General features: G+C 42.5%; 2 protein-coding genes across 11 annotated transcripts; one reads left to right on the top strand and one right to left on the bottom strand.

The window, feature by feature from the left end:
• Positions 1-206: 206 nt before the first annotated feature.
• LOC121561316 (serine/threonine-protein kinase/endoribonuclease IRE1a-like) lies at positions 207-26,059 on the top strand. 7 transcript variants are annotated; one of them, XM_045209985.1, is made up of 9 exons: positions 207-479; positions 1,153-1,229; positions 1,331-1,385; positions 15,308-17,337; positions 18,797-18,960; positions 19,047-19,267; positions 25,082-25,211; positions 25,308-25,408; positions 25,510-26,059. In XM_045209985.1, the coding sequence occupies exons 4-9, from the start codon at positions 15,342-15,344 to the stop codon at positions 25,646-25,648; spliced, it is 2,751 nt and encodes a 916-aa protein (XP_045065920.1). In that variant the 5' UTR covers positions 207-479; positions 1,153-1,229; positions 1,331-1,385; positions 15,308-15,341; the 3' UTR covers positions 25,649-26,059. The 7 variants fall into 7 exon arrangements, with proteins under 7 accessions (XP_045065920.1, XP_045065921.1, XP_045065922.1 ...); XM_045209986.1 differs by lacking the exon at positions 1,331-1,385; XM_045209989.1 differs by lacking the exon at positions 15,308-17,337 and having other exon boundaries at positions 221-479.
• Positions 3,463-11,238, bottom strand: LOC121561314. Of its 4 annotated transcripts, XM_041873906.2 has the most exons (11): positions 11,017-11,238; positions 9,989-10,075; positions 9,608-9,643; positions 9,232-9,365; positions 8,675-8,811; positions 8,485-8,578; positions 8,269-8,368; positions 7,250-7,509; positions 6,919-7,105; positions 6,511-6,638; positions 3,463-6,353 (listed from the first exon to the last, which is right to left on the bottom strand). In XM_041873906.2, the coding sequence occupies exons 1-11, from the start codon at positions 11,030-11,032 to the stop codon at positions 6,036-6,038; spliced, it is 1,497 nt and encodes a 498-aa protein (XP_041729840.1). In that variant the 5' UTR covers positions 11,033-11,238; the 3' UTR covers positions 3,463-6,035. The 4 variants fall into 4 exon arrangements, with proteins under 4 accessions (XP_041729840.1, XP_041729841.1, XP_041729842.1 ...); XM_041873907.2 differs by lacking the exon at positions 9,608-9,643; XM_041873908.2 differs by lacking the exon at positions 9,989-10,075 and having other exon boundaries at positions 11,017-11,237.
• Positions 26,060-26,467: the final 408 nt, after the last annotated feature.

The raw sequence follows: 26,467 nt of genomic DNA on the forward strand, positions 1-26,467 counted from the left end.
TAATGGCTATAAACTCCCCTTCCTACTGCTGTATTATCTAATGGCTATACATATTTTACGTGGGTAAGTGTGAGAGGTTGAGACTTTCTAATAAAAACTACAGCTGCACATGTTTACCTCTATACAGTATTGTTGAAGGTGAATCTGCTCGATGCCTACATCTGCACATGTTACTGTGGCCAACGTGTCGTTTTTCTAAAGACATATGCAAATAGAGACTTTATTCCTAGCATAGAAAGCAACGTTTCTGAACTTTATTTACAGAACAGATCAAGAGTATTTAGTGAAGTCTCAAAACATAGTTGGTAAAAGATTTGTGAGAAAGAAGGAAATATCCAGGAATATTACTATTCTTCTTAAAAGGCCATTAGTTTCAGTTTCATTTCCTGAAACACAGTCACCTGATGTGTGGTTGAGTTTTTCTATAGTCTGTGGATACTTCCTCAAGCAAGCAAATGCTGATATCACGATGACAAAATGTAAGTAACCTTAACTATTGTTTACATTTCTAACGCTAACATAAGATCATACTTTTCACATCTTAGACTATCAGAGTTCCCGTTAGCCATCAGAGTTTTATTTACTGCAACACAGTCACCTGATCAGCAGGGGTGGTTGTTTTTATTATCACAATGATTAAATGTAAGTAACATTTAACTATCATTTAAGCTAATGCTTCATAGGATATCATTTTCCTCGTCTTGTTAGATTATCCTGTCATCTCTCATTTCATTGGAATGTTAAACATTGCTGATCAAAGTTGTAATATAGAGAGCGTAACTTCCATAAAAGATAGAGAGCATTTAGAAAGTGCTGCTTTCGTCATAACCACATGATATTGCAACATAGAGCACATCCGTTATCTATTATTCTTCTAAGATATTGTATATAATATGTTGCTATATGTCAAATGCCTCTGCTGATATTATGCAGAAAAGTGTCTTACATTTATTTAAGGGTAGGGTTTCATAATTTCACCTACTGAATATCGAATGGCTAAAAACAATAATCTCAAATTACTGATACTGACGTCCACAATTAATTTAATTATAGCAGATGTAGGCCTACATATTATTCAGAGTAAATGTACCCACATTGAATGTGCTTTTCTGTTATTATCTTTAAAGTAGCCCTGGTATTTATTTTTCATAGAGCAAAGGTCATAAGGAGTGGCCTGCTCCAGCAGAACTGACAAGGAGTGCCAAACCACGCCACGTAGACATTGGAAGGTAGTGCTTTCAAATTAGTTCTAACACGTATTACACACCTATGATTATCTTACCAAAAAAAAATCAAGCATTCATTTTAATTTCTGCCAATTTCTTTCCAGCCATAATTAATTTCCATTCCTGTTGCTACTTCACACCTGATCAACAATACATTAAGTAAGGAATTAAATCAAATGTTTCCCACTGCCATATTATTAGACAAACTGTATACAGTCTGTAGTTGACAATTTACTAAATCCAGAATTTTCAGCTTTTACCTCCAATGGGTACACTCAATATGGCCGCCAGACCACCCATCACAGAACATTGTCCATTCTAATAGCCTAGTTATAATTATATATATATTTTTTTAAACTACGTTCTAAATGAGAAGTAGGCATTGGTCTGAAGCTGAAAAATAAAGGAAATTCACATGAGCACCACAGTTCCTACTCCACCCATGCTCTACAAAGGTTTTCCAGCACACAGCTTTGACCTACCACAGTAGCGATGTTGGTCTATTCTACTTCAAACAATGTGCATGCAGGTTGCTTAGGATTCAAACCTTCTCAAACAGCCTAATTCATACTCTTAGAGGAGGTGCTCCAACAATAATGTGATTTGTACCACATACAAGGTAAAGTATTGGATTCTTCACACACCTCACTAATCCCATTCCACTACCTTTGGCAGCTTTTTAAAATTATTTTTCAACTCTACTGACGGTTTTCGCACACAAAAATGTGCGTTACATAGCGAGTGTGCCCACTCTGGTTTCATGTGCGCACTAGCCAACAGCTTGCAGATACAGTGCGGGTATAGCCTACATTATGAGACTATTATGGACAAAAGAGTGAGATTATTTTTATTTGTCAAACGGCAGCCAAGCATCGATCATCATGTCATCAGAATAAGACCCTTGATATTTATTGGAAAGGAGCATCAACCTTACCACCGTGCCCTTTCACCACCCTGTGAAGTTCATCATCATTTTTAATTCATCTGTAGCCTAATAAACTGCATGCTTTTCCGAGTCGTAATGGGAGGACCACACAACATGTCATCACGTGACTCCAAGGTTACTTCGATATTATGGTTATTATATTTTTTACATTTACGTCATTTAGCAGACGCTCTTATCCAGAGCGACTTACAGGAGCAATTAGGGTTAAGTGCCTTGCTCAAGGGCACATCGACAGATTTTTCACCTAGTCAGCTCGGGGATTAGAACCAGCGACCTTTCGGTTACTGGATTATATAAATATTTGCGCATTAAAAGCGTTTCCAACGACATTTCTCGCATAATTTATTTTATTGACATAAAAAGACGGACCATTCTTGATACACATGGGAAACTGTTGAGCGTGAAAAACCCAGCAGTGTTGTAGTTCTTGACACAAACCGGTGCACCTGGCACCTACTACCATACTATGTTCAAAGGCACTTAAATCTTTGTCTTTCACATTCACCCTCTGAATGGCACACATACACAATCCATGTCTCAATTGTTTCAAGGCTTAAAACTCCTTCTCTAACCTGTCTCCTCCCCTTCATCTACACTGACTAAAGTAGATTTAACAAGTAATAATATAAAAATAATATGCCATTTACAGTCATGCGTGCATACATTTTTTTGTGTATGGGTGGTCCCGGGGATCGAACCCACTACATTGGCATTACAAGCGCCGTGCTCTACCAGCTGAGCTACACAGTAAATTTTGAAGTGTTAAAGTAACACTTAAAGAGTTAAATTTAACACTATTTCTGAGTGTATATGGTCCCACCCTGAAATAGTGTTAATTTGACTCTTTTCATAGTGTTAACATTTTAGAGTTAAATTAACTCTAAATAGAGTAAAAATTTAACACTCGCTTACACTGAATAGTGTTATTTTAATTTTACACTAAAGGTTAAATAACACTGGAGAGTGTAAATATTACCCTTGGAAGAGTTAATCATTTACTCTTCTAAAATAACAAATCAACTCTGATTGAGTTTGATTCCAGTCCAGTTTAACACTGCATGGAGTTGACACTCAAGGTTAAAATAACTCTGATAAGTGTTGATGTTACACACTATTGTGTTGATAATTGACTATCTTGCAGTGAAAAACAAGCTCAAATAGAGTCAAATTCTAACACCGTATAGTGTCACGGAAATAAATCTCAGCAGTATTCATTTTACACTTTTTTAGTGTCAAATTACACCAAATACTCCATTAAGTGAGTAAAAATCACAACTTACCACAAAATAATGCATTTCAAATTTTTATTAACAGCTCAACTATGTCAGGCTAAAATATATTAAGAATACAAATCCCTTTTTAAAACATTGACCTTAGGTTTCCATAAAATGGCAATAGGGAACAACATACAAGGAGGAATCTGTCATTCCATACTTCATTTGAACATCAAAAGGTTTAAAGTAACACAGTTCAGTAATGTTGATCACCTTTTGAACCCTGTCTGGATGCATCCTGACCTTAAAGGCATAGTAATGGTAATCAAAACACACTGTTTCCATCAGTTTTCCACAGAGCAATACACAGTCATCTTTCACAGCAATAATTTTGATTTTACAAAATACAGGCATCTCAAATGCTACCTCAGTACAGATAATGAAGTCACGGCGGTACTCTGTACCATGATGTTTGATCCACTTGGCAGAAAACACACTGGTAGACAATACAGACCCACATTTTAAAGCAATCTCGGGACCTTCTTTGAGCTCACTAAGTGTTACCATCTTCCCCGAACCTAAAGTTAATCTTTCCTTGCTAAAGGACTCTCGATACATTGCCATACAACTTTGGTGCTTTTTTGGCTAATGTTTTTGTTACATTTTTAAAGCTTTTTAATTGCTTCTTAAAAAAATTATGTTTAGCTTCATAACGCATGCACCACATGTGCAGAACTGGGCCGATGTTTTTTATATTACGAGGGTAATGAATCATGAAGTGATGCTTTGGTAAGAGATTGATTGCAGGAAACAACTGCTTGAAGAGCTGATGATGATCAATGATTAAATGTTTGAGGTAAATGGTCATGCCTTCTGTAAGGACTGGGGAAAATACAATGTTAACAATGTGTAGAAGCAAAAGTAGAAGATGCCAGTGCTGGTCATCTGACTGTATTAAATCACCAAATAGCAAAGGCATATTACGTAATAAGCACCAAGACTGTATAGCATTCAACCCCAAATCATTACTTCCATCAAACAACTTTACTCTAGGTGGACGGTTTCGCTGCTGATTGTATCCATAGTCAAAAGCATGTATTCTACCAGCCAGTTGTTCAGCATTTAGGAAGTTTTCCTTAATGTACTGCAGGACAAGTTTGACTTCAAACTGAGCAACTCCTTCTAAAATATCGTGCATTATATCTACAGAAAAATTGTTGGCTGTATTAAAATACTGTAGTGAATTCAGCAGACAAATGCGTTTGACACCATAGATATGAGGTAGTGTAGGATCTGTTTGTAAAGTTTGACAGTGCAGTTTGTGCATCTCGATAGTTCGTAGTACAACTTTTGGATCATCTTCACAGAACACAGTTTGAAAACAATCTTTCTCAAGGAGACAGAAACGACAACAATACCTTGCCCCAAATGACTCCACAAAGCCAAATAAACCATGCAACCCAAGATTATCACCAGTGACCTGAACTATGGTACCGTGAATCACATCTTTCAATCTGGGAACTTTAAGTCCCTCTGTCTCGAGTACTTTAAGATCACTGACAAGTGGCTCAAGTATCAAATTAAAACCATAACGCTTGATGTCCTGCGCATGGAAAAGAGCACCCAAATGAATATTTATCAATGATGAATTAAAGATTGGGGGAAAATTCCTTAATGTAAAGTATATAGCACCTAATTTGTGTATACCCTTTTTAGACCCCAAGGGGTTTGCTGTTTCAAAGTCGTCATAAAATAGCTGGATCTGTATGGCATCTTTTTCTATAGAGAATAAGGGACTTTTTTTTAAAATAGGCGGCATCTCTCAAGTCTGCATACACACCTTCCTTGGGCATGTGCCTGGGCTTGAACATGTCTGCAAGTTCTGGGTTTTGAAAAATGGCCTTTAGTGTTTCTAAAATAGGAATATATGCAAACTTGTCAGTTACAACGACCTGATCGTATGTCCCAGTTGTTTTGTTTCTTCTGCTGTCAAATCTTGTGCCAAGCACCTTTTCAACAGGTTCTACGATTCCCCATTTCTCTTTGAAGTGTTTATTTCGTTTAGCTTCTGAATTTAAGGGTGTGAAAGGGTTTTCCAACTTTTGCAAAGATTGTTCTATTCTGTTCTTATTTTCAGTTTCCTGTGGAGATAAGCACTGCAAAGCTGCATCTGTAGCTTGACTTTGAATCTCAAAAAACACTTCTTCCATGGAGGAAACAAAACTATTTACAGTAGATTGACTTAATCCAGCTGCTTTTAGTTGTGCAACAGCAGAGGCACACATATCTAGAGTGCTCCTGTTGGACTTTTTCAACAGAGTAGATGTGGCTACCTCGTGTTCATTAACTGTCCGTGACGTTGTAGCTGTCTCCTCTACATTAGTGGTCACTGCCTCTCCAATGCTGCTTAAATAAACATCAGGGTCAACCTGTTGGTCAATATACTCAGTGTGTTTTGTGTTTAAATGTTTCCTAAAACCAGAAAACGTACCAAACGCACAGCCACATCCAGTCTGAGCACATTTAAGCCGGAGATTTTTTCCAGGCAAGTAACCGTGAACTAATCGTAAATGCCTAACAAGCATATTTGAACTCGATAACTCAGCCTGACAAACAAAACACTTCATGTTCGAGGAGAAACTTCAAGCACTAATGAAGTAACCTCGCCCTGATTTCAGCAACACGAGGGCTCTCTTTGACCTTGCCAGCATCGATGCTGTACACTGTAGTTTGGATGAAAGTGTACATGTTGTGGAGCATGGTGTTGTAGGATGTGCCAAACACAAAATGTGCCTTAAATAGTTCGTCAAAAGCAACAAGAGAAGAGGTTGACCTGCAAGGTATGGCATTCTTGTCGATAATGATGAAGAACTGGTGGATTGCATTCTTCTTAACTCCAACAGCTAGGAGATAGGGCTGAGCGCTAGTAGTGATGGCATCGAGATGCTCTTGAATGTTTGTTCCGGTCTGCGAAGACAAATGAGGGAAAACTGTAGTTAATGGCCAAGTAGTTGTAGAATATGCAGAAAGAGCCAATACACTACTCTTATTGAATATGAATATTGAATGAATACTTGTAGCCTAATATTAGGTGTTCATACCACAAATTAGAAAAAATACAAACCTTCTTGAATACCACAAGATGTTTCTCTGCTTGGGATGCGGAAACCTTTCCTGGTCTCTTCCGACCCTGAGCGGAGGGTGGAATCAGGTGTATAAGCAGTAAAACCGATGACAGATCACTGTCCCAACCTGTAACAACACAAGTTCAATGTTAACACACTTCAGTTACGTTGTTTTCTTTACAAAAGACCCCCAGACAGACAGCAGTTCTACATCACAAGAAGTTCTCTAACTAAAACATCCACAGGGCTGAGTCAAATCTCAAAAGTTTTGTTCAATATACTGCTACAGAACGTACTCGTAAATCTTTCACAGATCCAGCTTCTTAGTATTATGTTGATATTTAAATGTTTACACATAATGTTGATATTGCAATACAACACAAAAGGTAGGCTTACAAGCATCTTACCAAAGTCAACATCCAATTCAGTGCCATCCTCAGGAGGATCAGCTGCCAGCAAGAGTTCTTCAAGCTCACTTGTGGATGGAAGCTTTCTGCATTGTTTGATGATCTTTTTCTTGAACGTGACCGGCCACCTTTCCAGAAGCTTGCTTGAGGTATCCTCTCCGAACATTAGAACAAAATCCTGTTCAACCTGGAGTGGGGTGGTGTTGGTGACAATTTCAGTTATTTGACAGCCAATCAAATTGTATTGCGTGCTAGTTTAGCTAGCTAGTATCACTACAATGTCTTACAAAACAATTCACTTGTCATAGTATTTTCAAAATAACATAATTACCAAGCTTTTGACGTCTTTAAAACGTGGAAACTCAGACAGTATGTTGCTTGACTGCTGGGGGTCGAGGATCATTTTGCGGCGATACACAAACGTCAGTTCCATTTTCTTCTTGATTGTGTCTGCATCAGCAGAATGTTTCATCAGTGAGATTGCTTTGTTGCACTCATCATCAGTCAGGGCAGTCTCTGGAACAAACTGGGATTCTCGTCTGACAGTCGGTCCTCCAGACATGTCTTCACCAGTTGATCCTTTGGCTGATTCTACACAACACGGGAAAATTTCAATCATGTCAAAAGTTTTAGTAGCCTGGCTAACTTTTAAAGGAAGTACTCCACTGTAAAATATACTTTTTGAGCTGTAAACTAAATGATATGAATGATATGTTTGATGCTAGGGAGTGTGGCAAGCTGGTTTAGCCAAGGCCAAATGGGAAGAAGGCCAAATTACAGGTGTTGGCCATCTGAGGGGCAGAGGACAGCAAAGGGGGGGGGTGGTTACATGATATATATGAATGTATATGGAGCGTGATAAAAAGGTGACCTTGAAATTGTGGCGTTAATGGCGACGCAAGGAAAAAATTTGGGTGCACCTACATTTTGTGCTGGTGCACCTAAATAAAAAAGTTAGGCGCACAAGTGCAACCAAGACAAAAAGTTAGTGTGGAGCCCTGCATCAATGCTGGTGTTAATATGGACATTATTTCTTCACAATTTATGAAATCTGCAGTTTGTGGGTTGAAAAATGTATGAAAATGCCATCTACTGGTTTAAATCACCCTAAAGTTTGCAAGGCCAGTTTGCCAGGGGTTGCCTCGACCAGTCAGTGTCGAGGCAACCCCCCCTTATGTCACAGTCCTTTGTAGGTCTCTGATGCATATTTTCTTTAAATTTGCTAAGAGGGAGGGAGCTAGCAGAATTGAAGGATGTAGTTACACATTATACTATATGTCTGAGAAATAGTGCAACAAATGCAATTATTGATCTAGCAACTGTTTTGTTCCATACATTTTCCAGTATTACCTCCGAATGATGATCGCCTGTCTTTGGCGGTGCCTCTCTGAATAGTTTTAATCCTCCAGGCCAAGTACCCAGTTCCACTCTCGCCATCATAATAATGCTCCTTGAAGGATGAAAGGATAACAAAAATGGATACTTCATTGAAAACAACATGGTCTGGTAGGATTCAAAAACTTCCAATAATATTTAACATTACAACTATTACTGTGTGCAACTCACATAGCCATTCTTAGAGAATGGGTCACTGAGGTACGGGAATAAGGTCACTATTCCTTTGGCATACATTTCTTTCACCTGTCTGGGTGGAGATGTACTGCAAAATTGAAGAAGAAAGGATTGTGCAGTCATATTCACTTAGATTCAGATTTAGATTTACAGATTGAGAACACAAGGACTATTAACAAATTACCCATTCATTTCTGTCATGTCAGCTGCCAGCATGTTCACCATTTTGCGTCTTGTTTCATCCGTCAAGGACTTGGTTCGGTTGTATTCATTTATTATACGTTCCCCACCGGTTTTGTTGGTAAGAGCTGATTCCACCAACTTAAAACAAAATGCATAACAATTCTGCATGTTATGTCCACTGCAAATAAACTGGAAATAAACTAATATGATGTCAGAGGATGTCCCGATCCAATCTCAAAGATTGCAAGTGCTACAAAAATCCAATGAAAAAGCCAATAATGGTAAGAAACTCCCCTCCAGACAGCGACAATAACTTGAATGTACTCGAAGTGTGCACTGTATTATCAATAAATAAATAAAAGTATCTGATCAGGACTCAATATCAGCAGATACTTTTTTTTAATCGGATAGGGCGCTTAAAAAAACTTGATCGGGACATCCCTAATCAGGACTTCAAAAATGTTTTGAAACCATGTAATTTACAATGTATATTAATGTAATTTTAATTCTCTGAGAACAGATTCAAGAACAGAATTTAAAATGTCAGAATTGTCTTACTTGCTTGGCTTCTGTATCCAGCCTCTGGCGTTTTCTGGAGGGGCTATCTGAAATAATGACTGTATCCTCAGAGTCCAAGGTATCAAGGGATGATGGTTGGGATTGCTCAGAAGAGGCCACCATGGAGACAGATTCTAACCATGATTTTTAGAAGAAAAAGAATTATATATAGTTCCCTCATAATCTAAGACACTTATTTAATAGACACCATGAACTTCATAAAACAAAGAAATAACGTATTCATTAATTAGTCTAATTAACTGAAACAAACTTGAGTCATATTTGATGGTTAGCACCCCAGTTGAGGGATCCTTTATAATATCCTCAAAAACATCATCATCCAATTCAGTCCCTGAACTGTCAACAATTTTCACACCTTCTGTTACAGCTGGGACACCAAACTTTGCAAATGCTAGAAAAAACAGGGATAAAAGCTTGTGTAAACAAAAGTAAATCATTATTTATATAATAATTTCACTGTGTACACCTACCTTACCCTATAAAATAGGTTTTAAACAAACACTATTAAGTGATTAAAATGTTTTTTTTTGTAGCATCATAACTATACCTTAAGCAATGCATCCACAATTAAAGTGTAGTTACCAAGGGCAAAACAGAAGAAATTTAGACGTACAAAAATGGACCAGTTCCAAAAACCTGAGAACTTAACATGTCCCATCATTTTAGGAATATTCCAGTATATCAATTTTAAACAGCTAAATTCAGACAGTTATTACTAACATTGTCAAATTCTTACCTGCAATCAAAAAGTCTTTCAGATTTGGCTCAGTTATTCTGACAAATTTTTGGACATCTCCAAGTTTAGCTTTAAGCAGCATGCTCCCTGCAAATAGTATCAGTACAATTTCTCACAGTTAAAAAGTTGATGGTCTTATTTTAGCAGTATTTCCTCAAATATAAGAAAAAATATTGTTTCAAGCCACCAAAGTGCTGAGAAATGATCAGCACTTTTGCAGAAATGGCCAGTTAAATTGAAGTTACTGTCAAACACATTAAAAAGGATAACGTCTGATTTTCATCCTTGTAACATTAATGTTACCGCCTTGCCCGCACAATTACTGCAATTGTTGGGTCTTGGTATATTATAGAGTGTGGTCTAGACCTACTCTGTCTGTAAAGTGTCTTGAGATAACTCTTGTTATGATTTGACAATATAAATAACATTGAATTGAATAATGTTAGCTAAACGTTACACCATAAGTGTGTGCTAAGATAGTGCTTAAGTATTTTAACAGTACTGCTGCTGCTTTGAAACCCGAAAGTCATTTTGTATAATATCCAGGAAAAAAATAAAGGCACACCGCTTAAGCAGTGTCCAAGGTTAATGTCTACCCGCCGTTAACATAATAAATCCATGCCACCCGCACATAGTTAGCCAGTCAAGCTAACGTAGCTAACTGTAGCTAGTTTAGCCAACTCCCCTTAGTCTTTGCTATGTTCCTGTAATATCTGAACGTTAACAAGAAGTACACAATCCCCCCTCCACGTTGTATTAACATAACTTACAATAAATCGGGCTGACATTGTCTAGTTTGAACGTTATGTTCGTCAGTTAATGTTAATTAACGTTAGCTTAATACTGCTGGCACATGGACTGGACAGAAGTCAGTCACAACATGTTAACGTTAGCCTTTTTAAAATTCGACATTTTAAGACCTAAAACCAACTAGAGTGCACTGTTAGCAACGATATAAAGTAATTCTTAAATGCTGCTTCTGTTAAAATGACAAATAATGTGTGTATAGTCGCTTAGGAGAAACTTACCGCAGTCATTCCACATGAAGAAAATGGCGCCGTGAAAATGTGTGGTCCGTTTGAGACGAGTCGTAGGTGGGCGGAGCTTTCCAGAGTACGTCTGACACTGCGTCTTTTAACAACGTACTTTTTCACCAACACTGGGCGGTATCTTACTCCAACTGTTGTAGTAATAACTCTGTAAGAGTCAATGTACTTTGACACTGCATATTTAACACTATGGAATTTACTGTGTACAGAGGACCACCACATCAATAAGGGATCATAGCTTTTACCTGGATTCACCTGGTCAGTCTATGTCATGGAAAGAGCAGTGTATATATAGTGCATTCGGAAAGTATTCAGACTCCTTTACTTTTTCCAAATTTTGTTAAGTTACAGCCTTATTCTAAAATGGATTACATTTGTTTTTTTCCTCGCCAGTCTACACACAATACCCCATAATGACAAAGCAAAAACATGTTTTTAGAAATTTTAGCACATTTATTAAATATTAAAAACGGAAATATCACATTTTAAATAAGTATTCAGACCCTTTACTCAGTACTTTGTTGAAGTACCTTTGGCAGAGATTACAGCCTCAAGTCTTCTTGGGTATGATGCTACAAGCTTGGCACACCTGTATTTGGGGAGTTTCTCCCATTTTTCTCTGCAGATCCTCTCAAGCTCTGTCAGGTTGGATGGGGAGCGTCGCTGCACAGCTATTTTCAGGTCTCTCCAGAGATGTTCGATCGGGTTCAAGTCCGGGCTCTGGCTGGGCCACTCAAAGACATTCAGAGACTTGTCCCGAAGCCACTCCTGCATTGTCTTGGCTGTGTGCTTAGGGTCATTGTCCAGTCTGAGGTCCTGAGCACTCTGGAGCAGGTTTTCATCAAGGATCTCTCTGTACTTTGCTCCATTCATCATTCCCTCGATCCTGACTTGTCTCCAAGTCCCTGCCGCTGAACAACATCCACACAGCATGATGCTGCCACCACCATGCTTCACCGTAGGGATGATGCCAGGTTTCCTCCAGATGTGACACTTGGCATTCAGGCCAAATAGTTCAATCTTGGTTTCATCAGACCAGAGAATCTTGTTTCCCATGGTCTGAGAGTCTTTAGGTGCCTTTTGGCCAACTCCAAGCGGGCTGTCATGTGTCTTTTACTGAAGAATGACTTCCATCTGGCCACTCTACCATGAAGGCCTGATTGGTGGAGTGCTGCAGAGATGATTGTCCTTCTGGAAGGTTCTCCCATCTCCACAGAGGAACTCTGGAGCTCTGTCAGAGTGACCATTGGGTTCTTGGTCACCTCCCTGACCAAGGCCCTTCTCACCCGATTGCTCAGTTTGGCCTGGTGGCCAGCTCTAGGAAGAGTCTTGGTGCTTCCAAACTTCTTCCATTTAAGAATGATGGAAGCCACTGTGTTCTTGGGGACCTTCAATGCTGCAGACATTTTTTGGTACCCTTCCCCAGATCTGTGCCTTGACACAATCCTGTCTCGGAGCTCTACGGACAGTTCCTTCAACCTTATGGCTTGGTTTTTGCTCTAACATGCACTGTCAACTGTGGGACCTTATATAGACAGGTGTGTGCCTTTCCAAATCATGTCCAATCAATTGAATTTACCACAGGTGGACTCCAATCAAGTTGTAGAAACATCTCAAGAATGATCAATGGAAACAGGATGCACCTGAGCTCAATTTCTAGTCTCATAGCAAAGGGTCTGACTACTTTTGTAAATAAGGTATTTCAGTTTTTTATTTTTTATAAATGTGCAAACAAATAGAAAAACCTGTTTTCGTTTTGTCGTTATGGGGTGTTGTGTGTAGATTGATGAGGATTTTATTTTATTTAATCTATTTTAGACTAAGGCTGTAACGATGTGATAAAAGGTCCGAATACTTTCCGAATGTACTTTATACATTATTTTAATAGCAGGACACCGTAAAGTCCATTATTAGTATGAATTAGGCTGTTTGAGAAGATTTTAATCCTAAACAACCTGCATACAAATTGTTTGAAGTACAATAGACCAAAATTGCTACTGTATTAGGTCAATGCTGTGTGGGAGAAAACCTTGGTAGAGCATGGGTGGAGTAGGCATTGTGGTGCTCATGTGAATTTCCTTTCTTTTTTGATTTCGGACCAAAATAGTTTTTCGTTTTGAATTTCCATGGTTTGTACACCGGAAGGTGATTATACAACATCATATAACATTTCCACATGCAAAAGATGTCTTTCAAAAATGTAATTTGCGCTTCAAATGATGTAAAAAAAAATATATACAGTGGGGGAAAAAAGTATTTAGTCAGCCACCAATTGTGCAAGTTCTCCCACTTAAAAAGATGAGAGAGGCCTGTAATTTTCATCATAGGTACACGTCAACTATGACAGACAAATTGAGGAAAAAAAATCCAGAAAATCACATTGTAGGATTTTTTATGAATTTATTTGCAAATTATGGTGGAAAATAAGTATTTGGTCACCTACAAACAAGCAGGATTTCTGGCTCTCACAGACCTGTAACTTCTTCTTTAAGAGGCTCCTCTGTCCTCCACTCGTTACCTGTATTAATGGCACCTGTTTGAACTTGTTATCAGTATAAAAGACACCTGTCCACAACCTCAAACAGTCACACTCCAAACTCCACTATGGCCAAGACCAAAGAGCTGTCAAAGGACACCAGAAACAAAATTGTAGACCTGCACAAGGCTGGGAAGACTGAATCTACAATAGGTAAGCAGCTTGGTTTGAAGAAATCAACTGTGGGAGCAATTATTAGGAAATGGAAGACATACAAGACCACTGATAATCTCCCTCGATCTGGGGCTCCATGCAAGATCTCACCCCGTGGGGTCAAAATGATCACAAGAACGGTGAGCAAAAATCCCAGAACCACACAGGGGGACCTAGTGAATGACCTGCAGAGAGCTGGGACCAAAGTAACAAAGCCTACCATCAGTAACACACTACGCCGCCAGGGACTCAAATCCTGCAGTGCCAGACGTGTCCCCCTGCTTAAGCCAGTACATGTCCAGGCCCGTCTGAAGTTTGCTAGAGTGCATTTGGATGATCCAGAAGAGGATTGGGAGAATGTTATATGGTCAGATGAAACCAAAATAGAACTTTTTGGTAAAAACTCAACTCGTCGTGTTTGGAGGACAAAGAATGCTGAGTTGCATCCAAAGAACACCATACCTACTGTGAAGCATGGGGGTGGAAACATCATGCTTTGGGGCTGTTTTTCTGCAAAGGGACCAGGACGACTGATCCGTGTAAAGGAAAGAATGAATGGGGCCATGTATCGTGAGATTTTGAGTGAAAACCTCCTTCCATCAGCAAGGGCATTGAAGATGAAACATGGCTGGGTCTTTCAGCATGACATTGATCCCAAACACACCGCCCGGGCAACGAAGGAGTGGCTTCGTAATAAGCATTTCAAGGTCCTGGAGTGGCCTAGCCAGTCTCCAGATCTCAACCCCATAGAAAATCTTTGGAGGGAGTTCAAAGTCCGTGTTGCCCAGCGACAGCCCAAAAACATCACTGCTCTAGAGGAGATCTGCATGGAGGAATGGGCCAAAATACCAGCAACAGTGTGTGAAAACCTTGTGAAGACTTACAGAAAACGTTTGACCTGTGTCATTGCCAACAAAGGGTATATAACAAAGTATTGAGAAACTTTTGTTATTGACCAAATACTTATTTTCCACCATAATTTGCAAATAAATTCATTAAAAATCCTACAATGTGATTTTCTGGATTTTTTTTCTCAATTTGTCTGTCATAGTTGACGTGTACCTCTGATGAAAATTACAGGCCTCTCTCATCTTTTTAAGTGGGAGAACTTGCACAATTGGTGGCTGACTAAATACTTTTTTTCCCCACTGTATATATGTGTTTTGTCTCTCATAATTTATTGTCCAGGGCCTGGTTTCTCAAAAGCATCTTGCTAAGTTCATCGCTAGAACCTTCATAGGCACATCGTAAAATTTGAGAGCTGTTTCCCAAAAACATTGTTACTGAAGTTGCAATTGAAAACACTTGTTATTTACCGACTATCTCAGACCACTCGTAGAACAGCTAAGCTTTTTTGACCTTCCACCCCACTTTATACACAGAAGTTCTCTGCTAAACATAGAATCAAGATGTTTATCTGTCTCTATGGCCACCGATAACTTCAGAACAAAGTTGACTAGAATACAAAGTTGCCAATGTCTTTGCAATTGTTATAAACAAGTAAATGGTAAAACGAGGCTTATATGACTGTACCTGACTTAACCTTTTAACAGAGGTAATAATAGAGGTGTCATCCCACAGATCTACTGTACCTGTAGAAGTAGATGTTTGAAGAATGAGTATCGTCCCAGGTCAAATCCAGTTCCAATTCCAATTACCGACGGCCCCCTTGGTTCCAAGGGAAACGGATCCCATTATAAAATGCATTATTGACAGGAAGTTGGAGAAACTAAAGAAATTGATTAGAGGCGGCAAGGACTTGAATCGACTGTACCCTTGTGCTGAGCTGAAGGATGATGTTACCCCTTTAATTGCTGCTGTTGCATTTACAAATGATAATATTTGTACATTTCTTCTGAAAGAAGGTGCTAACCCCAACGTGCAATCAACAAATGGTTGGGTTCCTTTGCATTATGCCGCAATGTCAAAAGCTCCTGTCAGTATAGTGAATAGATTACTCGCAGCAAAAGCAGATCCAGAAGGGACACCACTCCAGAACTTTACTCCACTTCAATTGGCGGCAAACAATGACAGAATAGACATTGTGAAAGAGTTGATGATGTCTGGAGCATTTGCTGAAAGAAATTTCAAAGCACATCCCGCTACTGACCAAAAGATAGCAAGCATGATTCAGAAATTATCTTCAGAGAGTGAGGATTTTGTCAAATTGAAGATTTGTTATGATTTTTCTTGTGCAGTAGGACTCAAATCAGTGGAGGAACTTTTCAATGAATATGGCAAACACATGCTGGTGGTGAACCCTGTGAATCATCTTACACTATATGACATGTCCTTTAACGCTATTGGACTAAATGCGGATCAGTATCAGCAAGCATCCATAAAGTGGCTGAGAGAATCTCAGAAAATTGATCTCTACATTGAAGAGACGATCAATCGTTTGCCTAAAATTCCCAAACATTTACAAGATATGGTAGTGAATTGCTTGACAGCTGTTTTCAACATTATGAAAGAAATATCTCTTGGACTGTCACTGGTAGTAATACCAGCTCTTCTGAAATACCTCATTCTTACCCCTCAAGGACTAAATCGCAACATTTCAGTTGTCAGACTACTGTATGTGATTACTCAGAAAACTCAAAATCACAAACATGGCTGGACCCTCCCTTTTGTTGAGGAGTTATGCAAGAGGATCATCTCAATCACTGATCAAGCATATCTCTCCAATCCTCAGACCTCAAGCTTAGGTGTTTTAACTTTTGGTCTGCTTGCAGATCTGTACACCTTTGATTGTGTACCTGTGATTATCACATCACGAGGGATAACCTCAGTGCCTGAGAAAATACTTTTTACTGCCGAAATGCAGATGGATGAAGACCTGAAAGGAAAACTGAGGAAATTAAATATGTCCCTACAAAGTGCAGTCTCACCAACGGATGCAACTGAACAATTGCAGGGAATGAGTCTATCAAAGAAAAAGAAGAAGAAAAAGAAAAAGAAGAAAACAATTCAGGAAGAGTTGTCGGTAGAAAAAAGTACAACTGACATGACTGAGATGGCAGATCTTGACGCTTCATCAATTCCAGTTGAAGAATCTGGTGTATATGATGAAAGTTCCAGTGTTAAACCATTCCCCTCAACCACTGAGGAATCAAAACCCCGGAAATGGCACAGAGTTAGTGAGCGGTGGAGGCCTCAGTTGGAGGAACTCAGCAACATAGATGCAGGAAAGGTTTACAGATTGGGAAATCTCAATCTTGTAGTCCATCCGGATTTCAGAATAGCCAAAGGAAGTGATGGAACCGAAGTCTTTCTGGGCTTGAAGGATGATGGTACTGAGGTAGCCGTGAAGAGAATGCTCAAGTCAAACTATCGAGATCTAAAGAATGAAGAGGAGTTTTTACGACTACCTCAGCTGGATAGTCCCTGGATTGTGAGATATGTGGACTTTGCAGAAGACAAGGACTTTGGTTACCTTGTTCTTCAGCTCTGTGAATACACCCTTGATGAATACATCAAAGACCACCTACCAAAGGACACAACTCCTGTCCTGAAGAAAATAGTGCACGAGGTGCTCTGCAGTCTAAGCGTTCTGCACAGTCGAAACACAAAAATTCTGCACCGGGATATCAAACCACAGAATGTTTTGATAGGTAAGGCCAGCCCATATAAGTAGTAACTCAATAAAAATGTAGACTACAGAAATATACACTACCGTTCAAAAGTTTGGCTTCACTTAGAAATGTACTTGTTAAAAAATAAATAAAAATAACATAAAAATAACATCAAATTGATCAGAAATACAGTGTAGACATTATTAATGTTGTAAATGGCTATTGTAGCTGGAAACGGCTGATTTTTTTTATGGAATATCTACATAGGCGTACAGAGGCCCATTATCAGCAACCATCAGTCCTGTGTTCCAATGGCACGTTGTGTTTCCTAATCCAAGTTTATCATTTTAAAAGGCTAATTGATCATTAGAAAACCCTTTTGCAATTATGTTAGCACAGCTGAAAACTGTTGTGCTGATTAAGGAAGCAATAAAACTGGCCTTCTTGAGACTAGTTGAGTATCTGGAGCATCAGCAATTGTGGGTTCGATTACAGGCTCAAAATGGCCAGAAACAAATAACTTTCTTCTGAAACTCGTCAGTCTATTCTTGTTCTGAGAAATGAAGGCTATTCCATGCGAGAAATTGCCAAGAAACTGAAGATCTCGTACAACGCTGTGTACTACTCCCTTCACAGAACAGCACAAACTGGTTCTAACCAGAATAGAAAGAGGAGTGGGAGGCCCCGGTGCACAACTGAGCAAGAGGACAAATACATTAGTGTCTAGTTTGAGAAACAGGCTCCTCACAGGTCCTCAACTGGCAGCTTCATTAAATAGTACCCGCAAAACACCAGTCTCAACGTCAACAGTGAAGAGGCGACTCCGGGATGGTGACCTTCTAGGCAGAGTTGCAAAGAAAAAGCCATATCTCAGACTGCCCATCTTAATCTTTTCTTTTTATTGGCCAGTCTGAGATGTTTTTTTCTTTTATTGGCACTTTCTCGCATGGAATATCCTTCATTTCTCAGAACAAGAATAGACTCACGAGTTTCAGAAGAAAGTTATTTGTTTCTGGCCATTTTGAGCCTGTAATCGAACCCACAGTTGCTGATGCTCCAGGTACTCAACTAGTCTCAAGAAGGCCAGTTTTATTGCTTCTTTAATCAGCACAACAGTTTTCAGCTGTGCTAACATAATTGCAAAAGGGTTTTCTAATGATCAATTAGCCTTTTAAAATGATAAACTTGGATTAGCAAACACAACATGCCATTGGAACACAGGACTGATGGTTTCTGATAATGGGCCTCTGTACGCCTATGTAGATATTCCATAAAAAAATCTGCCGTTTCCAGCTACAATAGCCATTTACAACATTAACAATGTCTACACTGTATTTCTGATTAATTTGATGTTATTTTAATGGACAATTTTTTTTATTTTCTTTCGAAAACAAGGACATTTCTAAGTGACCCCAAACTTTTGAACGGTAGTGTACATGTGATGTGTCATTTTTTAACCTATGTTTCAATGGTATGCTTTATATAATCTTCTCTCCAGATGTTACAGGCAGAGCGAGATTAGCCGATTTTGGTATAAGTCGACAATTAAACGTGGAACAAACAACTCTACACACAAGCAGTGCAGGAACAAAATGTTGGAAGGCCAGCGAAACTTTAGATGAAGACAGTGGTATCGGGTATAAGAGGAGCACCGACATTCAGGTTAGTTTTGAATTTTAAATAAGTCTCCATATTTTGATTACTGGACCTGTTCGTCAAATTGATTGAATGCATACTATACTTTTCAGGTGGCTGGGATGTTAATGTATTACATCATCTCTGGTGGACATCATCCATTTGGCAAAGGCATCCATTGTGAAATGAACATTTTTCAAGGGAAGTACACACTGGAGCATGTTGATGATGAGGTGGCCAAGGACCTCATTGAGTGGATGATCAATAAAGACCCAGCGAAGAGACCTAAAGTGGGGGACACGCTGGCCCACCCATACTTCTGGCCAGAGGAGAGGTGAGAAACACCCCTAACACTTGTCAGAAGGTTAGTTAAGATGAGTGATTTACATATAGCCATCACTTTTTCCAATGGACATTTACCTTTTTGAATGAGTTCAGGTTTTAACCACTGAAGTTCAGAAACGTTGGTTTGGTCCCAGGGCAATGAGGACAAAGCGTGACATTGTCAAATGGTGTCAGAACGCTGAGTGTGGATGTGGTGCAGGGAATCAAGCGCAGGAACAAGGGTGTTCGTCAACAGACTTTAGTAATCCAAAAATAGTAACTCCACACAGGTGAAATAGCCAACCCGACCGGGAGGCATGAACAAATTACGCACACAACCAACAGTGCGCAAAAACAAGAAAAGGCGCACGCAGTGCGGACTCTCGAATACAAACAACACGAGAGAGAAAACCCAACAATGGCAACAGCTGACAATAATAATCACACATAACACCTGACCCAACACACGATAACTAAATAGGAAACAAAATCAAACACTAACAAGGGACAGGTGTACAAACAGACAAAACCAAACAAACATGAAACATCGAACGGTGGCAGCTAGTACTCCGGGGACGACGACCGCCGAAGCCTGCCCGAACAAGGAGGAGGCGCAGCCTCGGCCGAAACCGTGACAGTACCCCCCCCTTGACGCGCGGCTCCAGCCGTGCGCCGATCCCGGCCTCGGGGACGACCAGGACGACGCGGAGCAGGGCGCGTAGGATGACCCCGATGGAACTCGGTCAGCAGGGACAGGTCTAATATGTCCCTCCTCGGCACCCAGCACCGCTCCTCCGGGCCGTACCCCTCCCACTCCACGAGATATTGGAGACCCCCCATCCGGCGTCTCGAATCAAGGATGGACCTCACAGTGTACGCCGGAGCCCCCTCGATGTTCAACGGGGGCGGAGGAATCTCCTCTATCTCATAATCCTGGAGTGGACCAGCTACCACCGGCCTGAGGAGAGACACATGGAACGAGGGGTTAATATTCCTGTAATCAATAGGCAATTCTAACCTGTAACACACCTCGTTCAACCTCCTCAGGACTTTGAATGGCCCCACAAACCGCCGACCCAGCTTCCGGCAGGGCAGGCGGAGGGGCAGGTTTCTGGTCGAGAGCCAGACTCGATCTCCAGGTGCGTATACAGGCCCCTCACTGTGGTGGAGATCGGCGCTCGTCTTATGCCGACGGATGGCCCGCTGCAGATGGACGTGGGCAGCGTTCCATGTCTCCTCCGAGCGCCGCACCCACTCATCCACCGCAGGGGCCTCGATCTGGCTCCCGTGCCAAGGTGCCAGAACCGGCTGGTACCCTAACACACACTGGAAAGGGGTTAGTTGGGTGGAGGAGTGGCGGAGAGAGTTCTGCGCCATCTCGGCCCACGGAACGTATCTCGCCCACTCCTCCGGCCGGCCCTGGCAATAAGACCTCAGAAACCTACCCACATCCTGGTTGACACGTTCAACCTGCCCATTACTCTCCGGGTGGTAACCCGAGGTAAGGCTCACCGAAACCCCCCAACCGTTCCATAAAGGCTCTCCACACTCTGGAGGTGAACTGGGGGCCTCGATCAGACACTATATCCTCGGGTACCCCGTAATGCCGGAAGACATGGGTAAACAGAGCCTCAGCGGTCTGTAGGGCAGTAGGGAGACCCGGCATGGGAAGGAGACGACAGGCCTTCGAGAACCGATCCACAACGACCAGGATGGTAGTATTCCCCTGTGAGGGGGGAAGGTCTGTAACAAAGTCCACCGAGAGGTGGGACCAGGGTCGTTGTGGAACGGGCAGGGGTTGTAGCTTACCCCTGGGCAAATGTCTGGGCGCCTTACACTGTGCACACACCGAACAGGAGGAGACATAAACCCTCACATCCCTGGCTAACGTTGGCCACCAGTACTTAGTGCTAAGGCAGTGAACTGTTCGGCGGATACCTGGATGTCCAGAGGAGGGGGACGTATGAGCCCAATAAATGAGGCGATCGCGTACCTCGAGCGGAACGTACGTCCGACCCACTGGACACTGTGGAGGACTTGGGTCGGTGCGTAACGCCCGCTCGATCTCTGCATCGACCTCCCATACCACCGGTGCCACCAGACAAGACTTTGGTAGTATGGGAGTGGGCTCAACGGACCTCTCCTCCGTGTCATACCGCCGAGACAGGGCATCTGCCTTCCCGTTCTGGGACCCAGGGATGTAAGTGATTTTAAACACAAACCGGGCTAGAAACATAGTCCAGCGGGCCTGGCGAGGATTCAGTCTCCTAGCTGCCCGGATGTACTCCAGGTTACGGTGGTCCGTCAAAATGAGGAAAGGGTGTTGAGCCCCCTCAAGCCAATGCCTCCACACCTTTAGGGCCTGTACCACGGCTAACAGCTCCCTGTCCCCTACGTCATAATTCCGCTCCGCCGGACTGAGCTTCTTAGAATAAAAGGCACAGGGGCGGAGCTTAGGTGGTGTGCCAGACCGTTGTGAGAGGACGGCCCCAATACCGGCCTCGGACGCGTCTACCTCTACCTGGAATGGTAAAGCGGGATCCGGATGCGCCAACACCGGCGCCGAGGTAAACAAGTCCTTCAGTCTGCCAAAAGCCCTGTCCGCCTCAGCTGACCACCGCAAGCGCACCGGACCCCCCTTCAACAGAGACGTTATGGGAGCTGCCACCTGTCCAAAACCCCGGATAAACCTCCGGTAATAATTCGCAAAACCCAAGAACTGTTGCACCTCTTTCACAGTGGTTGGGGTTTGCCAATTACGCACAGCTGACACCCGGTCAACCTCCATCTTCACCCCTGACGCAGACAACTGATAACCCAAAAAGGAGACCGACTTCTGAAAGAACAGGCATTTCTCTGCCTTGACATATAGGTCATGCTCCAACAGTCTCCTCAACACTCGGCGCACCAGGGCTACATGCTCAGCTCGGGTAGAACTGTACACCAGAATATCGTCTATGTACACGACTACTCCCTGCCCCTGCATGTCCCGGAAAATCTCATCTACAAAGGATTGGAAGACTGAGGGAGCATTCATTAACCCATATGGCATGACGAGATACTCGTAATGACCGGAGGTCGTGCTAAATGCTGTCTTCCATTCATCGCCCTCTCTAATGCGCACCAAGTTATATGCGCTCCTGAGATCCAATTTTGTGAAGAACTGAGCACCGTGTAATGACTCTGTCATAGTCGCAATCAGAGGAAGTGGATAACTGTACTTCACCGTAATCTGATTGAGACCGCGGTAATCAATACACGGGCGCAAACCTCCATCTTTTTTCTTCACAAAAAAGAAGCTTGAGGAAGCGGGTGAAGTGGAGGCCCGTATGTATCCCTGTCTCAGAGACTCGGCGATGTAAGTTTCCATCGCTTTCCTCTCCTCTTGAGACAAGGGATACACATGGCTCCGCGGGAGTGCTGCTCCTAACTGGAGATCTATCGCACAATCCCCCTGTCTATGAGGCGGCAGCTGCGCCGCCCTTGTCTTACTAAACACCAGTGTCAAATCCTCATACTCGGGGGGAATATGCAGTGCGGGCATTTGATTTGGACTCTACACCGAGGTCGCCCCTATGGAAACACCCAGACATAGCCCCTCACACTGAACAGACCACCCTTTAAGAGCTTTCTCTCGCCACGAAATAGTAGGATCATGGGTAACTAACCAGGGAAGTCCCAGCACCACCGGATACGCAGGAGAGTCAATCAGATAGAGCTGAATCGTCTCCTCATGACCCCCCTGCGTCTTCATCCTAAGGGGCGCTGTGACCTCCCTAATCAACCCAGATCCTAACGGACGGCTATCTAGGGCATGTACCGGGAAAGGCTTATCAACGGGAAGGAGAGGAATCCCTAACTCTACACAGAACTGGCGATCTACAAAATTCCCAGCTGCGCCTGAATCTACGAGCGCCTTATGCTGGGAACGAGGTGCAACCTGTGGGAAACAAACAGGCAAGGTTATGTGAACGACAGAAAGCTCTGGGTAAGTAGGGCGCCTGAGTGGCGCAGTGGTCTAAGGCACTGCATCGCAGTGCTAACTGTGTCACTAGAGATCCTGGTTCGAATCCAGGCTCTGTCGCAGCCGGCCGCGACCGGGAGACTCATGGGCGGCGCACAATTGGCCCAGCGTCGTCCAGGGTAGGGGAGGGAATGGCCGGCCGGGATGTAGCTCAGTTGATAGAGCATGGCGTTTGCAACGCCAGGGTTGTGGGTTCGATTCCCACGGGGGGCCAGTATAAAAAAATATGTATTCACTAACTGTAAGTCGCTCTGGATAAGAGCGTCTGCTAAATGACTAAAATGTAAATGTAATGTACTCACCTGGGAGGACTCCCCAATGCGTGGCCTGCCTTCAACTCCACCGGGGGACCTTCCCCAACACCTAGCCGCGGTGTGCCCTCCACGGCCACAGTTGGTGCAGGGAACGGCCCCCCTCGGGTTCCTACTCCTCCGTTCTCTAGCGCCAGCACCTCCGAGCTCCATAGGGCTCGGCTCGGAGGTGCCGGAAGGTGGAATGGGCAACCCCCACCCGGGACGTCCACGGGTGGCGAGCAGGGTGTCCAGCCGAATGGCCATGTCGACCAGTTGGTCAAACGACAACGTGGTATCCCTGCACGCCAACTCTCTCTGGACGTCCTCCCGGAGGCTGCAGCGGAAGTGGTCTATGAGGGCCCGCTCATTCCACCCTGCATCTGCCGCTAGAGTCCGGAACTCCAAAGCAAAATCCTGTGCGCTCCTCATCCCCTGTCGGAGGTAGAACAGACGCTCCCCCGCCGCCTTCCCTTCTGGTGGATGGTCAAACACGGCACGGAAGCGGCGGGAGAACTCCGCATAGGTAATAGTAGCGGCGTCTATTCTCCTCCATTCGGCGTTGGCCCACTCCAACGCCTTGCCGGTGAGACAGGAGATGAGGGCGGAGACGCTCTCGTGTCCCGAGGGCGCCGGGTGTACGGTGGCGAGGTAGAGCTCCACTTGCAGCAGGAACCCTTGACACCCGGCAGCGGAGCCGTCGTACGCCCTCGGGAGCGAGAGCCGAATCCCGCTGGGTTCCGGAAGGGAGACAGGAGGACTGACCGATGGGGATGGTCCGGTAGGTGGGGGCGTGGGTACCCTGCTGCTCTCCCATCGGTGGAGAGTGTTCATCACCCGATCCAGGGCGTGACCGATCTGGTTGATCCTGTCCTCCTGCCCACGAAGACGGTCCTCCATAATGTCCGTTGGCGCGGTTGCTCCTGCTGATTCCATAGTGTGATGTGTGATTCTGTCAGAACGCTGAGTGTGGATGTGGTGCAGGGAATCAAGCGCAGGAACAAGGGTGTTCGTCAACAGACTTTAGTAATCCAAAAATAGTAACTCCACACAGGTGAAATAGCCAACCCGACCGGGAGGCATGAACAAATTACGCACACAACCAACAGTGCGCAAAAACAAGAAAAGGCGCACGCAGTGCGGACTCTCGAATACAAACAACACGAGAGAGAAAACCCAACAATGGCAACAGCTGACAATAATAATCACACATAACACCTGACCCAACACACGATAACTAAATAGGAAACAAAATCAAACACTAACAAGGGACAGGTGTACAAACAGACAAAACCAAACAAACATGAAACATCGAACGGTGGCAGCTAGTACTCCGGGGACGACGACCGCCGAAGCCTGCCCGAACAAGGAGGAGGCGCAGCCTCGGCCGAAACCGTGACAAATGGGTTGCAATGCTCAATTCTAACGACGATTTATCCCAATGGCGATGTGATCGCTGTTTGACACTGACCCGGTTGAATGCATTTAAAGGTACACTGTTGTTTTTCAGGAGAGTGGAGTACTTGCGAAAAATTGGTAACGAGAAGGAAGCAGAGAACTGTCGTAAAGCAGAGCCAGAACTCCTTCATGCTTTGGACCAGTGTGCTGAGGGGAGGTCCTTCACAAAGTGGAAGTCCAAGGTGAGCAAGACGCCATTTTATTAATTTTACTTTACATTAAACCTAGTGGAGTGTCTAGTAGTACTAACACTTACTGTTATTTATTTGTGTACACAGATACCGCCTGAGTTGATGGAGAAGCTGGATGGTAAAAAGAAGGCCTACCCTGACAACACATTGGGTTTGTTGCGCTTCATACGCAACCTCCATGAGCACTAGTAAGACATATTCATAGTTTTGTAAAAAAAATTACATTAACTTTATTAACTTTCTTACCATTGAAGGTGGTTTCATATTTTGTCTTTCTCTCTCTCTGAAGCACTGAGGATGCAGATTGTGTTGACATTATGAAAATGTTTCCCGATCTCTTTGGATGCGTCTACAAGTTTGCCAAGAAAAGGGATTGGAATTCAAGGAGTAGTCTGAAGAAAATGTTTGACAGAGAAGATCTAAGATAATGATTCTGACATTTGGAAGATTAACACTGATTAACTTCTGAAATCTTGGTTTGACTTTTCTGTTGCCATTAAATTACCCGCTAGTGTAAGATGATTGATATACTGTATACTGAATGTTCTTTCAAGGAAATCAAGAGGCTATGCAGCACTTTGCCTCTGTTTGCCTACTTGGTGTTTTTTATAACAGTACTTATCTTATAAGCTTACATGAAAATATATCATATATTTTTTATAGAAATATGAAACATAACAATACTTTGTAATATTATTCAATTTGCCACATTTTTCAATTTGCCTCAGTTTATTCATGGTTTGTTTACTGTATGTATGATAGCAATGACACATACAACTTCTTTGTTGAAAAGTCTTGAAACGAGCTGAATCTATTAATAAAGTGTAACATGTTAATCATATAGCCTACAGCACATGCCTCTTTCTTCACTCTACACAACAAACATCTTGGTTCATGGATACCCCAACAGGTCCATGTTTGTCCTCGTCTGAAAGTTTGTCATCAATTCACAGCAACGTTCTGATTTTAACACAGCACTGTGACAACCAACTCCTGTGGAAACCAGCCCTGCCTTCCCCTACACAAAGCAATAGGACATTTTTCAGATTCAGGTCCATTAGCATCTAAGCCACTAAACAGTAACTGTTTAAAAAGTACAATATATCCAATCTTTATTCTTAATGAGTGCTAATTACAGACTTTCCTCTTTGTTATTAATTGCCTTTTCCAATGGTCTTTATTATGCCTGTGTCCCCTTAGACTGAGTACTCATGCTACTCAAGTTTGTTTTTAAAGCCAGCTGGTTT

The sequence above is a fragment of the Coregonus clupeaformis genome, chromosome 32 (assembly GCF_020615455.1).
Source record: "Coregonus clupeaformis isolate EN_2021a chromosome 32, ASM2061545v1, whole genome shotgun sequence".
Taxonomy (NCBI): Eukaryota; Metazoa; Chordata; class Actinopteri; order Salmoniformes; family Salmonidae; genus Coregonus; species Coregonus clupeaformis.

Coding starts and splice junctions, on each gene's coding strand:
- LOC121561314 (XM_041873906.2), bottom strand. Junction 8,369..8,484: donor CATTCTCTAAGAATGGCTAT/GTGAGTTGCACA, acceptor TCATCCTTCAAG/GAGCATTATTATGATGGCGA. Junction 7,510..8,268: donor CAGGCGATCATCATTCGGAG/GTAATACTGGAA, acceptor CGTGTTGTGTAG/AATCAGCCAAAGGATCAACT.
- LOC121561316 (XM_045209985.1), top strand. CDS start 15,342: ATGAGTATCGTCCCAGGTCAAATCCAGTTCCAATTCCAATTACCGACG. Junction 18,961..19,046: donor AGAGGAGCACCGACATTCAG/GTTAGTTTTGAA, acceptor TATACTTTTCAG/GTGGCTGGGATGTTAATGTA. Junction 19,268..25,081: donor TACTTCTGGCCAGAGGAGAG/GTGAGAAACACC, acceptor GTTGTTTTTCAG/GAGAGTGGAGTACTTGCGAA.